Source organism: Gavia stellata, chromosome 10 (assembly GCF_030936135.1).
Source record: "Gavia stellata isolate bGavSte3 chromosome 10, bGavSte3.hap2, whole genome shotgun sequence".
Classification (NCBI taxonomy): Eukaryota; Metazoa; Chordata; class Aves; order Gaviiformes; family Gaviidae; genus Gavia; species Gavia stellata.
In genome coordinates, this window is record NC_082603.1 from 16006190 (window position 1) to 16022353 (window position 16164).

General features: G+C 37.4%; 1 protein-coding gene across 1 annotated transcript in view; it reads left to right on the forward strand.

Moving 5' to 3' along the window:
* Nucleotides 1-16164, forward strand: part of DPYD (dihydropyrimidine dehydrogenase) — a 367872-nt gene that overhangs the window by 257377 nt on the left and 94331 nt on the right. The window contains exons 17-18 of the mRNA XM_059822172.1: nucleotides 14795-14915; nucleotides 15840-15959. Of these exons, the coding sequence (XP_059678155.1) occupies nucleotides 14795-14915; nucleotides 15840-15959 (241 nt within the window). The remainder of the gene's footprint in view (nucleotides 1-14794; nucleotides 14916-15839; nucleotides 15960-16164) is intronic.

The following is a 16164-nucleotide window of genomic DNA, read 5'->3' on the forward strand; positions in this document are numbered from 1 at the left end:
TGCAGTCCAGGAACATGTTGTCTAGTAGGCCTGTGTACTCTCCATCTCTGGAGTTTTCAGGGCTCAGGCAGGCAAAGCCATGGCCATCCTCAACTGGTGTTGGTCCTAGTCCCACTCAGAGCTGGAGCTTGGACTAGCTGCCCTCCAGAAGTCCATTCAGACAAACATTCTGTGATTCTGTGGATTCACCCTGCTCAATTCCTATCCAAAGGTACTGCATTGTTTATACCAGAGATAGGAAATGAGTAGTGGATAAAAGGAAGCACAAGGACCTGTTCACTTGGGGTGAGATGATCAGTGTGATAGGGAGATCTCAAGTCGAAAGCCACGCATGAGTTAAATTTCCAAAGTGCAGAAGATGCTCCTATACTTTTTTAAAAAACAAATCTCGTATTCAAAGATCTCAGCCTAAGTGCAAGAACAGATATTCTTTATCCTATAAGCAAATATTTTAAAAGTTAATAACATCCTGGCTTATAAATATTTCTCATTAATTAGTCATACCTTCTAACCTCCAAAATATAAAAAATCTTTGCCTATCTCAGCATTTAAGCTATAGGTTTGCAGGATTGTTTGCTTTTTTAGTTTATATTGAAGGAGGCATGTATATGTCTCTCGTGAGCACTGAAATCCATATCCTGGTGGTTTAGCTATTCAGATCATATGTACAATAAACTTGCTTTGTGGTTCTCTTCTTACCTTTGTTTTCATTTTACTTAAACTGTACTTGCTACAGCCTCTGCTGCTGGCTGTGTACATGTTTATTGCCTGCAATTAGGAAGCAAGTTGTCATAAAAGCCCACATTGCCTCATTCAGAAGACTACAAATCTGTTAAAAACAAAAAGCAAAAAAACCCAAAAGCTCTGGTTACTCCTCAAAGATGAGAACTGGCTGCATGGCACAATTAGATTTGCTCTGCTGTACCATAGGAAAGATGAGGCTGCTTCTTAATTGAAGTGCACAGCATAGCATACTAATTTGCTGTTACTCTGCCAGCAAGGAGCTTGAAGTATTTTAAATAAATGATGCCCCAAACAGAATTTAATTATATCTGTGTTCATGTGGCATTCTACTATCACCCTACAATAATATGCTGGTTAAGTATAATTCATTGAGTCCTGCAGGCAGTATTAGTTCTCTCTCTTCTCTTTTGTATCAGTTACTGCAACAAATTAATGCAAAGTACAGCAGGGTGGTGTTACACTGTGCTATAGCAGCAGTGGGAACACTGCCACCCAAAGTCCAGTATAAACCAGTATAATCAAAGTGACGTTTATGGTGGTGTTTGCGGTGGAGTTTCAAGATTTGTATGTCGTGTTGTTCTCTTGTATTGGCCACTTTCATCTGTTTTGGCTGGGATCTTAAGAAGATAAATCTTAGCTGTTCTCGCTCTTTGTGTCTGTCAGTGCCCGCTGTTGCTTTAGGGCACATTTCAACCAAATGACCTCTTTCAGCCATGTTTCTCAGAGTTGAAACTGTTTCAAAGATACTGAATTTTTGTTAAGTTTCATAAAACTAGGCAGCGGGGTACAGGAGAGAAATTGTCTGCCACCCAAGCTGATGGATATGAACAACAGCCTTAATAGTCCAGGTGAGGGGAAAAGCTCAGGCAGATGCAGGAAATCCAATCACAAGGCGCAGCAGGCTCCTGCGAAAGAAGGATTCCTTGGTTCGGGCGGTGATGGTTTGATGGTGTGACTCTGCATGTGCAGAGATGTGCTGCATTGGGTGTTGTTTTGCTGGGAGGGTGTTTGGGATGTGCAGAGAGAAGGGATGCTGCTGGTTGGCTCCTCCAACTCCTGCAAACGTAGATCTAAGCACATGTTTTTGCAGGCCAGGAGATATGTTTTGTGGGCTTACGTTCCTGGCTCCCATATTGACAGTGGCCACATATCGTCCTTTATGATAGTTCAGTTTTGTTGTTTTAACCTCTTTGGATGATTTTTTTCGCCTTCCCTGGTTTCACATGTCTCTTCCCTCCTCCTTTAAAATCCTCCTCATGAAGTAAACCCTTTGCTGAGTTGCTTTCAAAGCAACGGTTGACTCATGAGCTGTTTCACTGGAAACCTGAACAGAAAAAGCTTGTTGACAATGTGGTCACTCCTGGGTTGGTGACATCACTTACCTTCTTCCTGTACCTGAGGATTCATTTCCTTTTCTGTTACCCTCACAGGATTCAGGTGTGATTGAATGTCATGATTTAAATGGATTTCTTCCATTACTTTAGTTCCGTATGTCCTTTATGTGCTCATTTCTTTTTTTTTTTTTTTGTAACATGTAAAAGGAGACAATACTTAATAATGAGGTACGACAGTTAATTGGTATTTTGTCTTAAGAATTCTGTTTTTTCATACACTCAAGAAGAAATGAATTAAGATGCAAAGTTTAATAAAGTCATCATCAGAACACTATTCTGTGATTTTATATTGTGGTTTGACAATATTTAATCCACTGTAATTGCTTTGAAGGATTTTTAATTGAATTACTTAAAAGACAAAATGAAAAATAAAAGGGATTATAAATAGGACAGTAATGTTAACAGCCCTACCAACTTTCTGAAACTTTTTAATGACATAGTATGGCTGTTAATAAGGTTTTAAACACTGTTCATGTGTGGTGACTTTTTATTTACATACGGAAAGCATTCTCTACAGAATGAATTTTCTTAGAAAATGTAAAAGTGATTCTGTTTCCTTGAAATTCATGAAGACATGAAAGCAAATTGGTGATAACCTTATTTTCAATCTCACTATGATGGAAGCATTTCAGCTGGAATTCGCATTATGGATGACAGATGTCACAAAGAAGGTCAGTTCGGCCAATATATCAGTGACCTGACGCTGTTTAAAAAGGAAACAGAAAGATTTGGGCTGTTTTAATGACACTTCAGTAGCCTAACTACGATGGAGTGCTTCCCAGAAGGAAAGAAAACCACGATTTTTTTTTTTTAAAACCATATGGCAACCTGTGATTATTCTTGCAGTTGTATTTTAATGCACTGAGAACCTTTCAGAAAAGGGAAATGTAGAAAACTCAGGCAAGCATATTTCTGTGGCCTACATGGTTAAATGTTCGGGTTAAATGTCCAGATTCTGTGGACTGCTTTGCCTTTGGATATGTGATTGCAGCATAAGGTATTGCAGTTATTCATACTGATGATGTATGGTAAACAGGATTTACTGGAAAGGAAATGATCAGCAACAAGTGCAGGTAAAATAAAATGTTTTAAGATTGTTCATCTTGGTGCACAATAAAAGTTAACTACGCAGTGCACATTAACAGGTTTTTCTTTCTATGGTTTCAGTTTTATGCCACCATTTGATAAAGTTAATTAACAGTGTGTTAACTAGTCTCTTCACTGCCTACATGAGAATTTGCAGGAGTAGGCTCATACTTTTTTAATTTTGCCTCACCTCCTAGTAAAGTTTTTTGTGCTGGGAGGCTTGCTCTTTACAGTAGACCAAATCTGAATAGAGGCCCATATGATAATTTTAAAACTGAGTGGGAAATCCTTCTCAAAGCATAGGTTTTACATTCCTTGGTTTGGTGGTTTCAAAGGTTTATGGTTTCCTCATTTCTTTGGTATTTTCTGCCTCGTTATTATAGGAAAGGACTGAGAGCTTGCCTACCTGACCACAAGAAAAAGCTATTTGTAGCTGCAGCACTCATATATTTGAGTTCTATGCTACCCTTTAAAATATTTCATGTATGACGTAAACCTAATCAAACCTTTATGCCTTCTAGCAGGTAACCTCTGCATGAACTAAAGAGCTGAAATATTGTTTAATCATGCTGCATACCACTTTTTTACAGTGATATGAGAAACATTATTTTGGTTGGCTAGAAAAAACCAAGACAAAATATTTTGTTCTGTCAGGGGTAAAAAGGCATTTTTATTAGTCAACACTTTGCATATACCAATGCTGTTGATAAATAAATCTTTCCAGTTAGTATCTCCAAGAAATTTATAAAATGTAAATGTGCAGTTTCACATTTTTCACTTGGAATGTTTAGGCCCATTGGTATCGGAACAAATGATTTGCTAATTTGAACTGGCAATCTGTGCTTCACCCTTTCAGGCCAACTATTATTAACCTTTATTCTGACAACCAAGGAAAATAATGGTTGTGTCTGTCTCCTTTAATGTTGCATTAAAATCAATAGCTGTAAATAATGACTGCTACAGTTTTAACTGACCTATGTCAATGAAACATAGAGAGAGTTTTTCCTATCATGTAACTATAATAATTTAAAAAAAGCCTTGTAGTTAATTTTAAATTAGAAGGTTCTCTAACAGTGATGTTTCCTCTGGTTGCTTAGATTAATGTTTTAAATTAATAAAAACAATACAAAAACAAACAAAAGCCCACCAAAACCCAAATTTGTAATGAAGAAAAATGTTATGGTTCAACCACCTATTTAGAGAGAGGATTCAGTTTTCAAAATAAATTCAATTGTTTTTCTTTTAGTGCTGGGGAGAAAATAAAAAGCTTTTATGTTGTCTGAGAAAGGGAGTAATTGCAAAGCTGACTAAAGACAGCCACAAACCTTTCAAGTCTCAGTTGTGCTTGATCTTGACATCCCTCTTATCGTTGCTCTAACACCCAACACAAATCTATGTTTTATACTTTTGTGTACCGGTCAATCAAAAATTTCCAGCTCATTTTTGACCTTGTCTTCATGTTGGTTATCTTTTCAGTCATTAGGTGCTACATTATCAAAGAAGCAGTGTAGGAGTGCCATGCTGCTAATAAGGTATCCAAAGTGGATCTCCCACACAGCACTTTGATAAATGTATCTTGAGTTTGGATACTGACCTATGTTAATATTGGCAGCTATTAGAGGAGATATGTTAAAAAGCTTTGGAGTGATGATTTTTGATTATTTTTTTTTTAAACGTACTGTTAAGCATCGTGCATTTGTGCAGCTCCAGTAGTGTACTACAGTAAGGAAATGCTGTAACAACTTATTGTTCCCATTTTTTCATTTGGAATAGAAAGAGGTGATCAAAGGCTATTTGTCCTATGCTTTTAACATCTTTTGAAGGTTCTAATTGTAGAGCTGGAGAAGGGACAAATAGTGATTGTGATACCAAATGAGAGTAAGAAAGAAGAGGGAGATGGGGATCTGCTAAAATTGAAATTCATTAAGAAATTCTGATTCTGCTAAAACCTTTTATGAGTCTTTTAAGGTTTATTTGGTTAAACACCATTGAATTTGAAGTTCCATTTTTTTATGTGCACCAATTTTTTTAAAAGCTTTTCCAAAGTCGTCTAACTGTGAGAAGTAGGAACCGCAGTAGTGTCATAGTCTCATGTTGGCTTTTCTCAATACCTGCTGTTATCTCTCCCAGTATAGACTGGGTCTCAGAGCTTTGAATTCTCAGCTCAGCCATGACCAAAGTCTGTACCTAATCCAGAGTGACTTGATTTTGTCCAGTGATACATTGGTATCACTGGAAAAAAAGGAGAATCTCAATTAGGCTCCCCCAAGTGGAACTTGAAGCGACTGATCTGAAGAGCAGCTGATCAAATCATGACACTGGGCTTGCAGCTTTACTTTAAAGTAATAAAGTCCTAGCATCTGAGAATGGAGCTAGATGGCAAGGATTTTTTAGTTCTTATAATTTCCCACAGGAAAAAAAAAAAAAAAAAATTGAATCAGGTCGCCAGGCTCTTGCTTAGATTTTTACTTTGGCAAAACCATCTATAAATTGGGAGTCATTACTCCCTATAAATATATATATATAAAAAATTAACACAAAAAATACATAGTCTTTGCATGGTCCTCAAGTGGTAATGTTTTTGCCTGAGTGAAAATAGTGTAATAAAAAGAAAGAATGTAGTCTGTAAAAGCTATGGGAGTTTTCCAAGCTATACTTCTACATCTTAATCTGCAGCATTTTGTAAGCAAAAATGTTCTTGTTTCACTAGTACTACATGCTTGATTGTATAAGCCATATGATACCTCTTCAGTTTAAAAATATTACAGTTCTTGTTCAATTATAAACATAACACTTATTATGTAGAAATAACATAAGTGTCTCAATTTACCTAGTAGACTTATTTTAAAGATTTTTTAAAAGAAATGAACATTTTAGAATATGTAAGAGAGGAGAAAATAGGTATATCCTTGAATTAAATCAGTGGGCAATAGTCATAGTACATATTGTTGCTATGGTAGTGTAGTTAAATGGTAACTGTGGACCTTGCTTAATTCTTCTCATATCAATCTCTGATCTTTTAGAAATTCTTCCCCAAAATAAAACCCTACAACCCCACTTCATTTTGAAAACTCTTGTTTCAGAGTGCAAGTTAATTAATAAAAGCTGAAGGCCTAAACTGGAATGAAACACTTTGATCCTCCCAGAACAAAATATGAAATTATCCATTTATGGATGTTTTTGAATTTTTATCCTGAATAGGATTTTCCTGTACCATTTAATTAAAGACGTCTAATGAGATTTTTAAGTAATTTTTTTGTTTTGCTAAACTAATGGAAACTACCTGAAAGGAGGTTGTAGAGAGGTGGGTGTCGGTCTCTTCTCCCAAGTGACTAGCGACAGGACAAGAGGAAATGGCCTCAAGTTGCATATTAGGAAAAAGTTCTTCACTGAAAGGGTTGTCAGACACTGGAATAGGCTGTCCAGGGAGGTGGTTGAGTCACCATCCCTGGAGGTATTTAAAAGACGTGTGGATGAGGCACTTAGGGACATGGTTTAGTGGTGGACTTAGCAGAGTTAAATTAATGGTTGGACTTGATCTTAAAGGTCTTTTCCAACCTAAACAATTCTATGATTCTATGAAAAGGCTTCCTCTACCTTCTGTGCACTTTGGATCTCATGGCAAAAGGCAATACAGTATTGACTGAAGAAGAGTCCTGAATTCACATACTGTCATTATCTCTGAAAGTTTATTTTGTGGCATTGGTTTCACATCACATCATATCATAGATTCTAGCCAGAAGGATATAAGCTCTTATCCAGCAGCTACATTTTTGTGGGGTTGACCAGGCTGACCCAAAGCTTCTGAAGTCATTTAAGCATTTTTTGAAATTTTTCCTAATATATATAGATAGCTTCACATACAACTGTGAAAACTGTTATTGCTGCCTTAGGTTAAACTGCCTCATTTCTTTCTTTTTGACAGCTGTGGTCAATAGATGTTGACCAAAGGCTGTCAAATTTCCTGAGAAATGAGGAAGCAGTTTTTACTCCAGATGCGTCTTCTGTCCTGGGAAATCCTTCCCTTAATTTGACAGGCTTTAAACAAATTCTTAGCTTTAAGTTTGAAATGGGACAAATGCAAAGCCTAAACTGCCCCTTTCTAGCATGTGAAAAAACAGTAAAATTAACCATGGGATTCAGAAATGGTGTCTCTTTTGCTATTGCAATTGTCTGCAATTCTGTATTTAGGTACTGCGGAAATTTTGGGTAGGTTTAGAGATACCCAGTTTTATGAAGGCAATCTCATAGGAGGAGGGAGAAAAGATAGCTGTGGAAAAGATCAATAGTAATATGAAAAAAAAAAAGGGGTGAATGCTAAAGATACTAATTTGCAATGCTTTAAGCTGAAATTCCCATACTTTTACTTTTTCTTCACATTTGAAGGAATAGCAGAAGAGTAGCTCTTCACACACAGACAGAAATTTTGATTATTTTTATGATAAATATTTTAATGGATTTCTGGATCCATGTTTGATCTGGAAAAGAAATACGTGATAAAGACATATAAGAAGCATTTAAACTAACAGATTGTGAGGGTAACAAGTCCTCAGAATGTCTGTGGGATCCCCGTTAAAGATGCGGATCCAGATGTTGAGCCGGTGGAGTGAATTGAATAGGTAAGGAATCTATAGAACTGATCATTACTCACTTTCTAAAGCTGCTCTAAGTGTATCCTGCCTCTGCCTGCCTGCACTGCAGATCGTGGCAGGTGGTGCCGCTGCAATGTTCTCCAGGAAAGGGTAGCATGGCCTGGAAGAAAGTCTACCTGTTGCATGGAGGTTGTCTGCAGATGGTGAAAGATTCTTTTCTCCTTTCTTGTTTTTCAGATGAGGGTGCATTTGAGTCCTCATGGGCTCTCAGACAGCAATTTGATTGAGGATAGGTTTAAATCTTCCTTTGTAAACTATTGTTGAATGAAACAGTAAGGTGAGAATAGTACACAAATTAAATTTAAAAGCCAAATCTTGCAAGTTCTCACTTACAAAGTTTTCCTTAGGCTACATCATTCCTGAACATAAAAGCACTCCCTCCTTTTCCCATAGCTATCCATACTGTTTTGGAAAATGTATCTACTGTGCAGAATGAGGAAGTTAACTGTAGAACATTTTTTTCACATAAAAAATTCCTCCAATGATGCTAGATGTAAGGGGGTGTCATGGTTTAACACCAGCCGACAACTAAGCACCACACAGCTGCTTGCTCACTCCCCCCACCCAGTGGGATGGGGGAGAGAATTGGAAGGGTAAGTGTGAAAACTCGTGGGTTGAAATAAAGACAGTTTAATAGGTGAAGCAAAAGCCACGCAGGCAAGCAAAGCAAAACAAGGAATTCATTCACTATTTCCCATCAGCAGGCAGGTGTTCAGCTATCTCCAGGAAAGCAGGGCTCCATCGCGCTTAACAGTTACTTGGGAAGACAAAACACCATAACTCTGAATGTTCCCCCTTCCTTCTTCTTCCCCCAGCTTTTTATTGCTGAGCATGACATCATATGGTGTGGACTATCCCTTTGGTCAGTTGGGGTCAGCTGTCCCGGCTGTGTCCCCTCCCAACTTCTTGTGCACCCCCAACCTATTCGCTGGTGGGGTGGTGTGAGAAGCAGAAAAGGCCTTGACTCTGTGTAAGCACTGCTCAGCAGTAACTAAAACATCCCTGTGTTATCAACACTGTTTCCAGCACAAATCCAAAACATAGCCCCATAGTAGCAACTATGAAGAAAAGTAACTCTATCCCAGCCAAAACCAGCACATTCTCCACCCCTTATTCCATACAATTTCCATCATGCTCAGGTCTCACACTATCCAATACATTGTCATTACCTACCACCACCCTTCCCATCTACAAGATTTTTTTCTGAAGAGCCAATACGGAAAGGAAATCTGCCACCGGAAGAATGCACTGATGAGGGACTCTTGGTGCCACTTGCCTACTAACCATATATAAGAAATCCCGTGTCAGCTTCATGTGTGTTAAATTAATACAAAGACAAAATAAGTCCTCTGTAACGTAGTATCAGTATTTAAAATTGCAAACACATTGACGTAATGCATGATTTAGCCATGAAACTCATTGGCAAGAGATATATATGAGAGTAGTTTTGTGGCCTGCAAAGACTTGAAGTTTATGAGGAAGATCAGACTTACACTTGCATTAAATTGAATAAAGTATTTTAATTTCTGAAACTTTGTAGTTTAGGTCATTGTAGTCAGTGATAGATGAGATTTAAGGACTTTACATGCAAAGTCCTAATGGATCTTGCAGCATTCTCTGTGCCATCTAGAACTTCCCATCATCACAGTCAGGATAATGGACTTGCACAAATCATCATCATGATCTGTAATGACTAACTCCAGTAGTTCTATGTAAGAAAGTTATGTTTTTATACCTTCCACAACTGCAAAGCTTCTTACCCTGTTCGTAGTGAGAAAGAACTGCCACCATTATAGTAATTAGGGATGGACTGAAGATTGTGTGGTGTGGTCCATTTTCTCTAGCACTAATTAGACAAGATCAGTTAATGTGCTCTACTGAGCAGTAGCCTTCCTTCTGAAGTTCTTGGAGGAAATTCTGTAACAGGTTTATTTTTATGATATCTTTCAGACTGATATTTGTATTCTTTATATATGCACACATACATATGTACATACACTCACACATATGTTCTTCCCAAGGACTGTTTGCATAGTTAAGAAAAGCATGTTCGTTACCCTAAAGTAGTTGTATTTGTCTTTTTGCATTATTCAAATACTCTGAAAAATTGATTCAATTCAAGTATTAAAAATATTTCTTTTGTTAATGTGGAAAGTATGTTGTGGTTTAAGATATTCTGAAGAATCAAGTGCAGTTTTCTGTGAAACAAACCTTTTCAGATCCTTATGCAAACGACTTAGTAAAAACTGGGCACCAAAACAAGGTGAGTTTGAGGAGGTGCACTTCAGTCTATCTGACTCTCCTCTCTCCATTTATTAAACAGGTATAATAGTACTTCCCTACCTCAGAGAGGTGTTCTGGATACAGTATAAAGATTGTGCAGTAACAGGATAGTGTAAAAATGAGGACCCTGCAAGAACACTGAAAATAGGTCATAGTAAAAATTTCTAAAATTTCCAAAAATCTACAGCCAGACATTTCTGTGGTAATCTCTTCATGGTTTTGTTTCTTTTCATGAAACACAGGGAGAGGTGACCTGCTCTATGCACAGCATTTTCACACTCCTTTTTAAACATGCAGGATGTATCTGCCTTGGGGGTGACAGGACGTGGGATTCATCTCATTACCAATGCCAAATGCAATCAGTAGACAACTTGCTGCTTTAATTTCTGAGGACTTATTCTTATAGTTATGGTTGTAGTTAAGCTTATCATGTGATCATCTAGAAGAAAAGGTGAATAGTTGTTTTTCCTCTAGTATATCTACCCATTGGCAATGAGTAGTTAGGATTAAAAGCTCCATCTAGCCCAAGGCTATAATGAATATTCAGGAAAAATGATTCTGTACCGCTGCTTAGGGAAGTAAAAAGACAACCCCTGTAACATTCAAATCTCCTGTGCCTTTGGAATAAACAAGCAATATTTCATTAAGAACGGGAAGACAGAAGACACACTGATGTACATCTCGTACTAAAAGAGACTTTATATGGTATTAAGTTACCAACAGATTCCTGTAGGTACAGTGAATGAATCAATATTGTGTTCTAGCTGATGATAATTTCACCAAGCCTTTATTAGATGGTGTTTGTTTTAAAAAAAAAAAAAAAATACAGCAGATAAATGAAGTGTGCTACCAACGGATGTTACAGTCCATTGAAGCATTTGTTCATTCTTCTGGATTAACACACAGAGCAAAATTATGCTACGCATTCTGTAAAAATCGCACTGTATCATCATTAATGAGAGAACCAACAAACCTAGTTATGTGTGATAGAAGAAGATAATTTATAGCAACATGGTAGACTTTGAACCAAAAGCATTAAAATCCTGTACTACATTAAGCAGAATAATAATTTAGTTAGTTCATATTGTTGATTTTGTGAATGTAAATGCCCAGCTGTTTTTACAGCTAATAACATTTTATATATCAAGCCATTTAGAAAATATTTCTTAACTGTGCAGGCTTCATCAACCACTTCATCAATGATAAAAGCTACAGGCACTTTCATAAATTTGGATTGGGGTAAAAAAAGATATTTATGTTGTATTAGCAGTGACAGGTATTTTTTGTGACGTGATTTACAAGCCTCAAGATTCATTCTCTTACAAGTTATATGCTCATCCTTGAATGTTTTATAAATCAAATCTCTGCTAAGAATCAGTAAATGCAATTTGTAAATTGGGGTCAATCTTTCAGAAAACCAAGTAAATGGGTGGCCCTGAATCAGCAAAATGAATTAGACAAAATGAACCCTGTACATAGCCCCTTTAAAACTAGTTTTTAGTACCAGGCTGCTCACCTTGTTAAATTTGCACCTGAGTTTAAAACTTTGCTGAAAATGGTAAATTAATATTCTCAGAAATCTTAAGTTTTGAACTGCATTTCAAATTGGCATAATTTATTTAGTCAACGATTGCACTTAGAATTGAATTCTTTATTTCTAATAACTTAAATCTTTCTCAAAAGTCATGTTCTTGTGTGACGTCTGCAAATTGTTTTCAGTCCAAAGGAAAACTTCTATGGAGAGGTTGTACACCATCCAGTGAACTTCCCCTGGATTATATAAATGTACTTCATTCATTGCACGTGAAAATTAGCGGTCCAGTGACATGAGTATCTTCTGTTTTCAACCATCTGATGACTTACAATGCATTTTTCCAAGTCCTCAGTGCAAATATAGTAGGGAATGATGAATTTTATAAATGAATGAGTAACTTTTTCTTGATGATCAAAAGAGGAAAATGTGATGTTACAGATAAAAACAGGGGGGGATATTATTCCTCTCTGAGAATATATTAGTTGTCTGTAGAGCATAAATGTCTGTTATTCTCATGCAGTGGCTTCATGGCATTGAAATTGCTGGGGTGGGTGCCAGGATGATGGGGCCAGTCTTTTTTCAGTGGTGCCCAGTGACAGGACAAGAGGTAACGGGCACAAACTTGGTCATAGGAAGTTCCATCTAAACATGAGGAGGAACTTCTTTGGTTTGAGAGTGGTAGAGCACTGGAACAGTCTGCCCAGAGAGGTTGTGGAGTCTCCTTCTCTGGAGGTATTCAGAACTTGCCTGGACGCATTCCTGTGCAACCTGCTCTAGGTGAACCTGCTCTGGCTGGGGGATTGGACTAGACGATCTCCAGAGGTCCCTTCCAACCCCTGTCATTCTGTGATTCTGTGGTCTTTGTATGATATTTATTTCATGGGCAAATGAATGAGAAAAAAGATTACAGGGAAAAAATCAGCTTTAGAAATACCTGTTTCAATCCAAAAATGTCAAATTTAATGGAAATTCTAATTTTGTTCTATAAAATTCAACACTTCTCCAATTCCTGTCAGTAACTGTCTCACTATGCAGCAAAGCACTGTGTTAACTTTTTTTTCATTTTTTCCTTATTTCCTCACTAAGCATTCCTGTTTTTCCCTTGGAATATTAAGTGAAGTAAAATGAAAGGTTTCACCTCCTTCAGTTGGGTTTTCAAATTATTTTCCTATTAAGTTACCTGTGGTTTTATGGGTACCGAAAATGGGAAGGCTTCCAAGATTGATACAAGTGAGCCTTTCAAAAGGGCTTTGTCTAAATATGTGCCATACAATCAGATATTTAAACTGTTTACTAGCTTGAGAAACTGAAGACCCTGCCATTGGATTCGTTGCATTAATCTTGGTGTGGGAGAAGCAGAACTGATGGAAAATGAAGGTCTTTACTTGCTTTTGAAAAAAAAAAAGGTCAAATTATTATTTCTTAAGAAAGACACGCTAGTTAAATTGTCTTACGTAGAATGGAAATTGGGTTTATATGAATGAAAGAGATCTCCCAATAAGTTATTCCATGTGGATTAAAATAACTGTATTTTTTTAAAGTGTTAGTGTGCGTTGGAGTAAGAATTTTTATGGTAGCACTATGAGGACAACGATGTCAGCATAATGAGTTATGTGGTGTCAACATCCTGAACATTATTACAAGGATTTCTAAGGAGAAGAATTAACATAAAGGATATACAATTCATGTCTTCTAGAGGGTCTCTCATTTCTGCGTTGGGCCTCAAGGAAATTCAAAACAGAAATGAAAGTCAGAGATACAACTACTATCATACTGCCAGTGCAGCGCTCATACATATTTCATGGCAGCTGCATGGGCGGGGAGATCACCATTTTTATTGGAATGGCACAGATAAGTGTCAGGGTTTTACTATTCATGTCAAGCACTGCGTACTTTCCAGGAACACAGCCTGTGGGGTTTTTTTTGTTTGTATTTAACCATTGATGTAAAAAGAAAAAAGAACAAGTGGATATTTCCTGTGTGTTCACTAGACTGACAACCTTGGTGTCCACTGGATTGTTTTAAACTAAACTTCATTTAGGCTCATCCCATTTTCAGTTACTACATAGCAATGCAGCTTTCTGAGTTTTTACAGTATCCAAATGGGAGAACATTATTCATATATGACAGACTTAATTACCTGAGAGAGTGATAAAGATTTAGTAAATGTAAATAATTGCTGTGGTACCAATTAGTCTACCCACAGGTTATACTTGTACTAAATCTAGTAATAGCACCATTAATTTTTTAACCAGATCACGCACCATGTTCTACATGCATCACATTTTCAAATTTTAAGGTATTTGTTGAAGAGCATTATCAATAGCCAACAGAAAAAAAACAACCACCCATACCCTAAGAGCTATAGTGAACAATAACTATTTTATGTGCCAGATGCAGAATGTTAGTTCCACTGAGCTGTTTTCAGTGGAAAGGATAGTTGATTACTGTCTACATGACACGTATTCCATAAGGGAAGTAAATGCCTGGAAACCATGAAAAGCTAACACTTGAAGATTTCGATTTCTGGCTTTAATAGAGAAGATTTTGATCTTTCATTTACACTATGGCCATCCCAAGTCATTCTCTGAAGTCAAAGGAGAGTTCAGAAATGCTGAATTGTGTTCCGATAGCCCTGCAACCTGGACTCATCCTTGTTGTTCTGATCAAGGCATGATCAGCCAATGCTTCACGTTCACATTATTTTATAGGATACTGGTTATTTTCAATATACCTTACATAGACCGAGTCATTGAAACTGAAAAGTAATTTTTAAAATAAATGGTAAAGAAAGTCTCTGCCATCCAAAACTATATTTTCCCCTATCTGGGAAGGGAACATTTTGTGATATCTTTGCCTTTTGGGGAAAAAAAAAAAAAGCAAATTTTCCTTTTTTTCGTGAACTAACCTTTCTGTAATGGATTTGCAGTTACTCGATGTGTCTGAAATAAGTTAACTAATGAGATGAGGTTCAGTCCTGATGTGTAATTTCACAAAATCACAGTATAGCCACTTATAGCAAAGTTTTCTATTTCCTTGGTATATCTTTTGTTCATATTACTTTTAATTATGTTCTATATTTGTCTGACCTATTTGAACAGGATCCAGAGCTGGTACGGAACATCTGTCGCTGGGTTAGACAAGCTGTTCAGATTCCTTTCTTTGCCAAGCTGACCCCAAATGTCACTGATATTGTGAATATTGCGATGGCTGCGCAGGAAGGTAACTGACTCCAATGCACAAGCTGTGCAAATTTACTAATTTGCTGGATGGGGGAAGATAGGGGAGTTGCTGGAATAATAACAAATAACGACAGAATGAAAATAGTTTGTTTGATGTATTTAGAATAAGCACAGTGATCAAGGCTTCCTAATTTTATCCATGCTTCTAGAATATAGCAATATATGAAGAGAACTATATTAGGCTGTTAACAATAAATCATGTATGTTTGTGTGTGTGTTTGTCTGCACGTTCCTATTTCTATCATATTTATACGTTTACCATACCACTGTAAATTTCCCTGTTCCTATGTTTAGTAGTGAAAATGGTGTGTGTGTCCTGAGAAAACAGAAATACACCATGTGAAGGTGTGTATATTTTTTTTTTTTTTTCCTTAAAGTACAACATGGCAGGAACTTAGTTTGCAAGTAGGTATATTAATCCATCACTTAAAACCGTGGTTATTGTTTCTCTGTCACATTGTTCATTTTGTCTTGCTCCTCACAATGAGAAACAAGAATATGGGCTGGCTCTGTCAATGCAGGGTTGGTGTCATCAGCTTGGAGGAGGTGACCCCAGTGCTGGGGCACCTCCAGGTGTTGAACAACCACTGTAGCAGGTTCTGTCCCATACAGCTGAAGGGCAGAGATCTGCCTGTCAGTCTCAGTGTTTCCCACATGCTGTCTTACAGCCCTTACACCTCTTTCAACTGATGCAGCCTGCCTTGAAGCTAGTGTTAAATTTATCAGCCCAGGATTGGTCTTAAGGACCCTTCTGTGCATCCCCTTACAGTTTGTTGCTTTCTGTCTTCAGATATTTATTTGAATTTCTAGTTATTTCACAGCTTCACAGTTTTTCTGTTGTATTTTTTCCTCCTTTGTTCTTATACACGATTTAACAAAAAGTGACCGACCTTTTCTTTCACAGGTGGCGCAGATGGTGTTACAGCCACCAACACCGTGTCAGGACTGATGGGACTGAAAGCAGACAGCACACCTTGGCCAGCAGTTGGTGGAGGACTGAGGACCACATATGGTGGCATGTCAGGTAGGTGTTGCCCTTTTTGATGCATGGTACTTCCTTGGAGGCTTTCAAAACATCAGGAGGTCCTTGTAGTGGGCTAGAATATCATGTCTGCAGTCGCACCGAGTCCTTAAAGCTCACTACTGGTCAATGTTTCTAATAGTCATGACAGATGGAACAGATTAAGTGTGAAGGCTCTTGGGTTGCCCTTTCCTTAATGGTAAAGCGC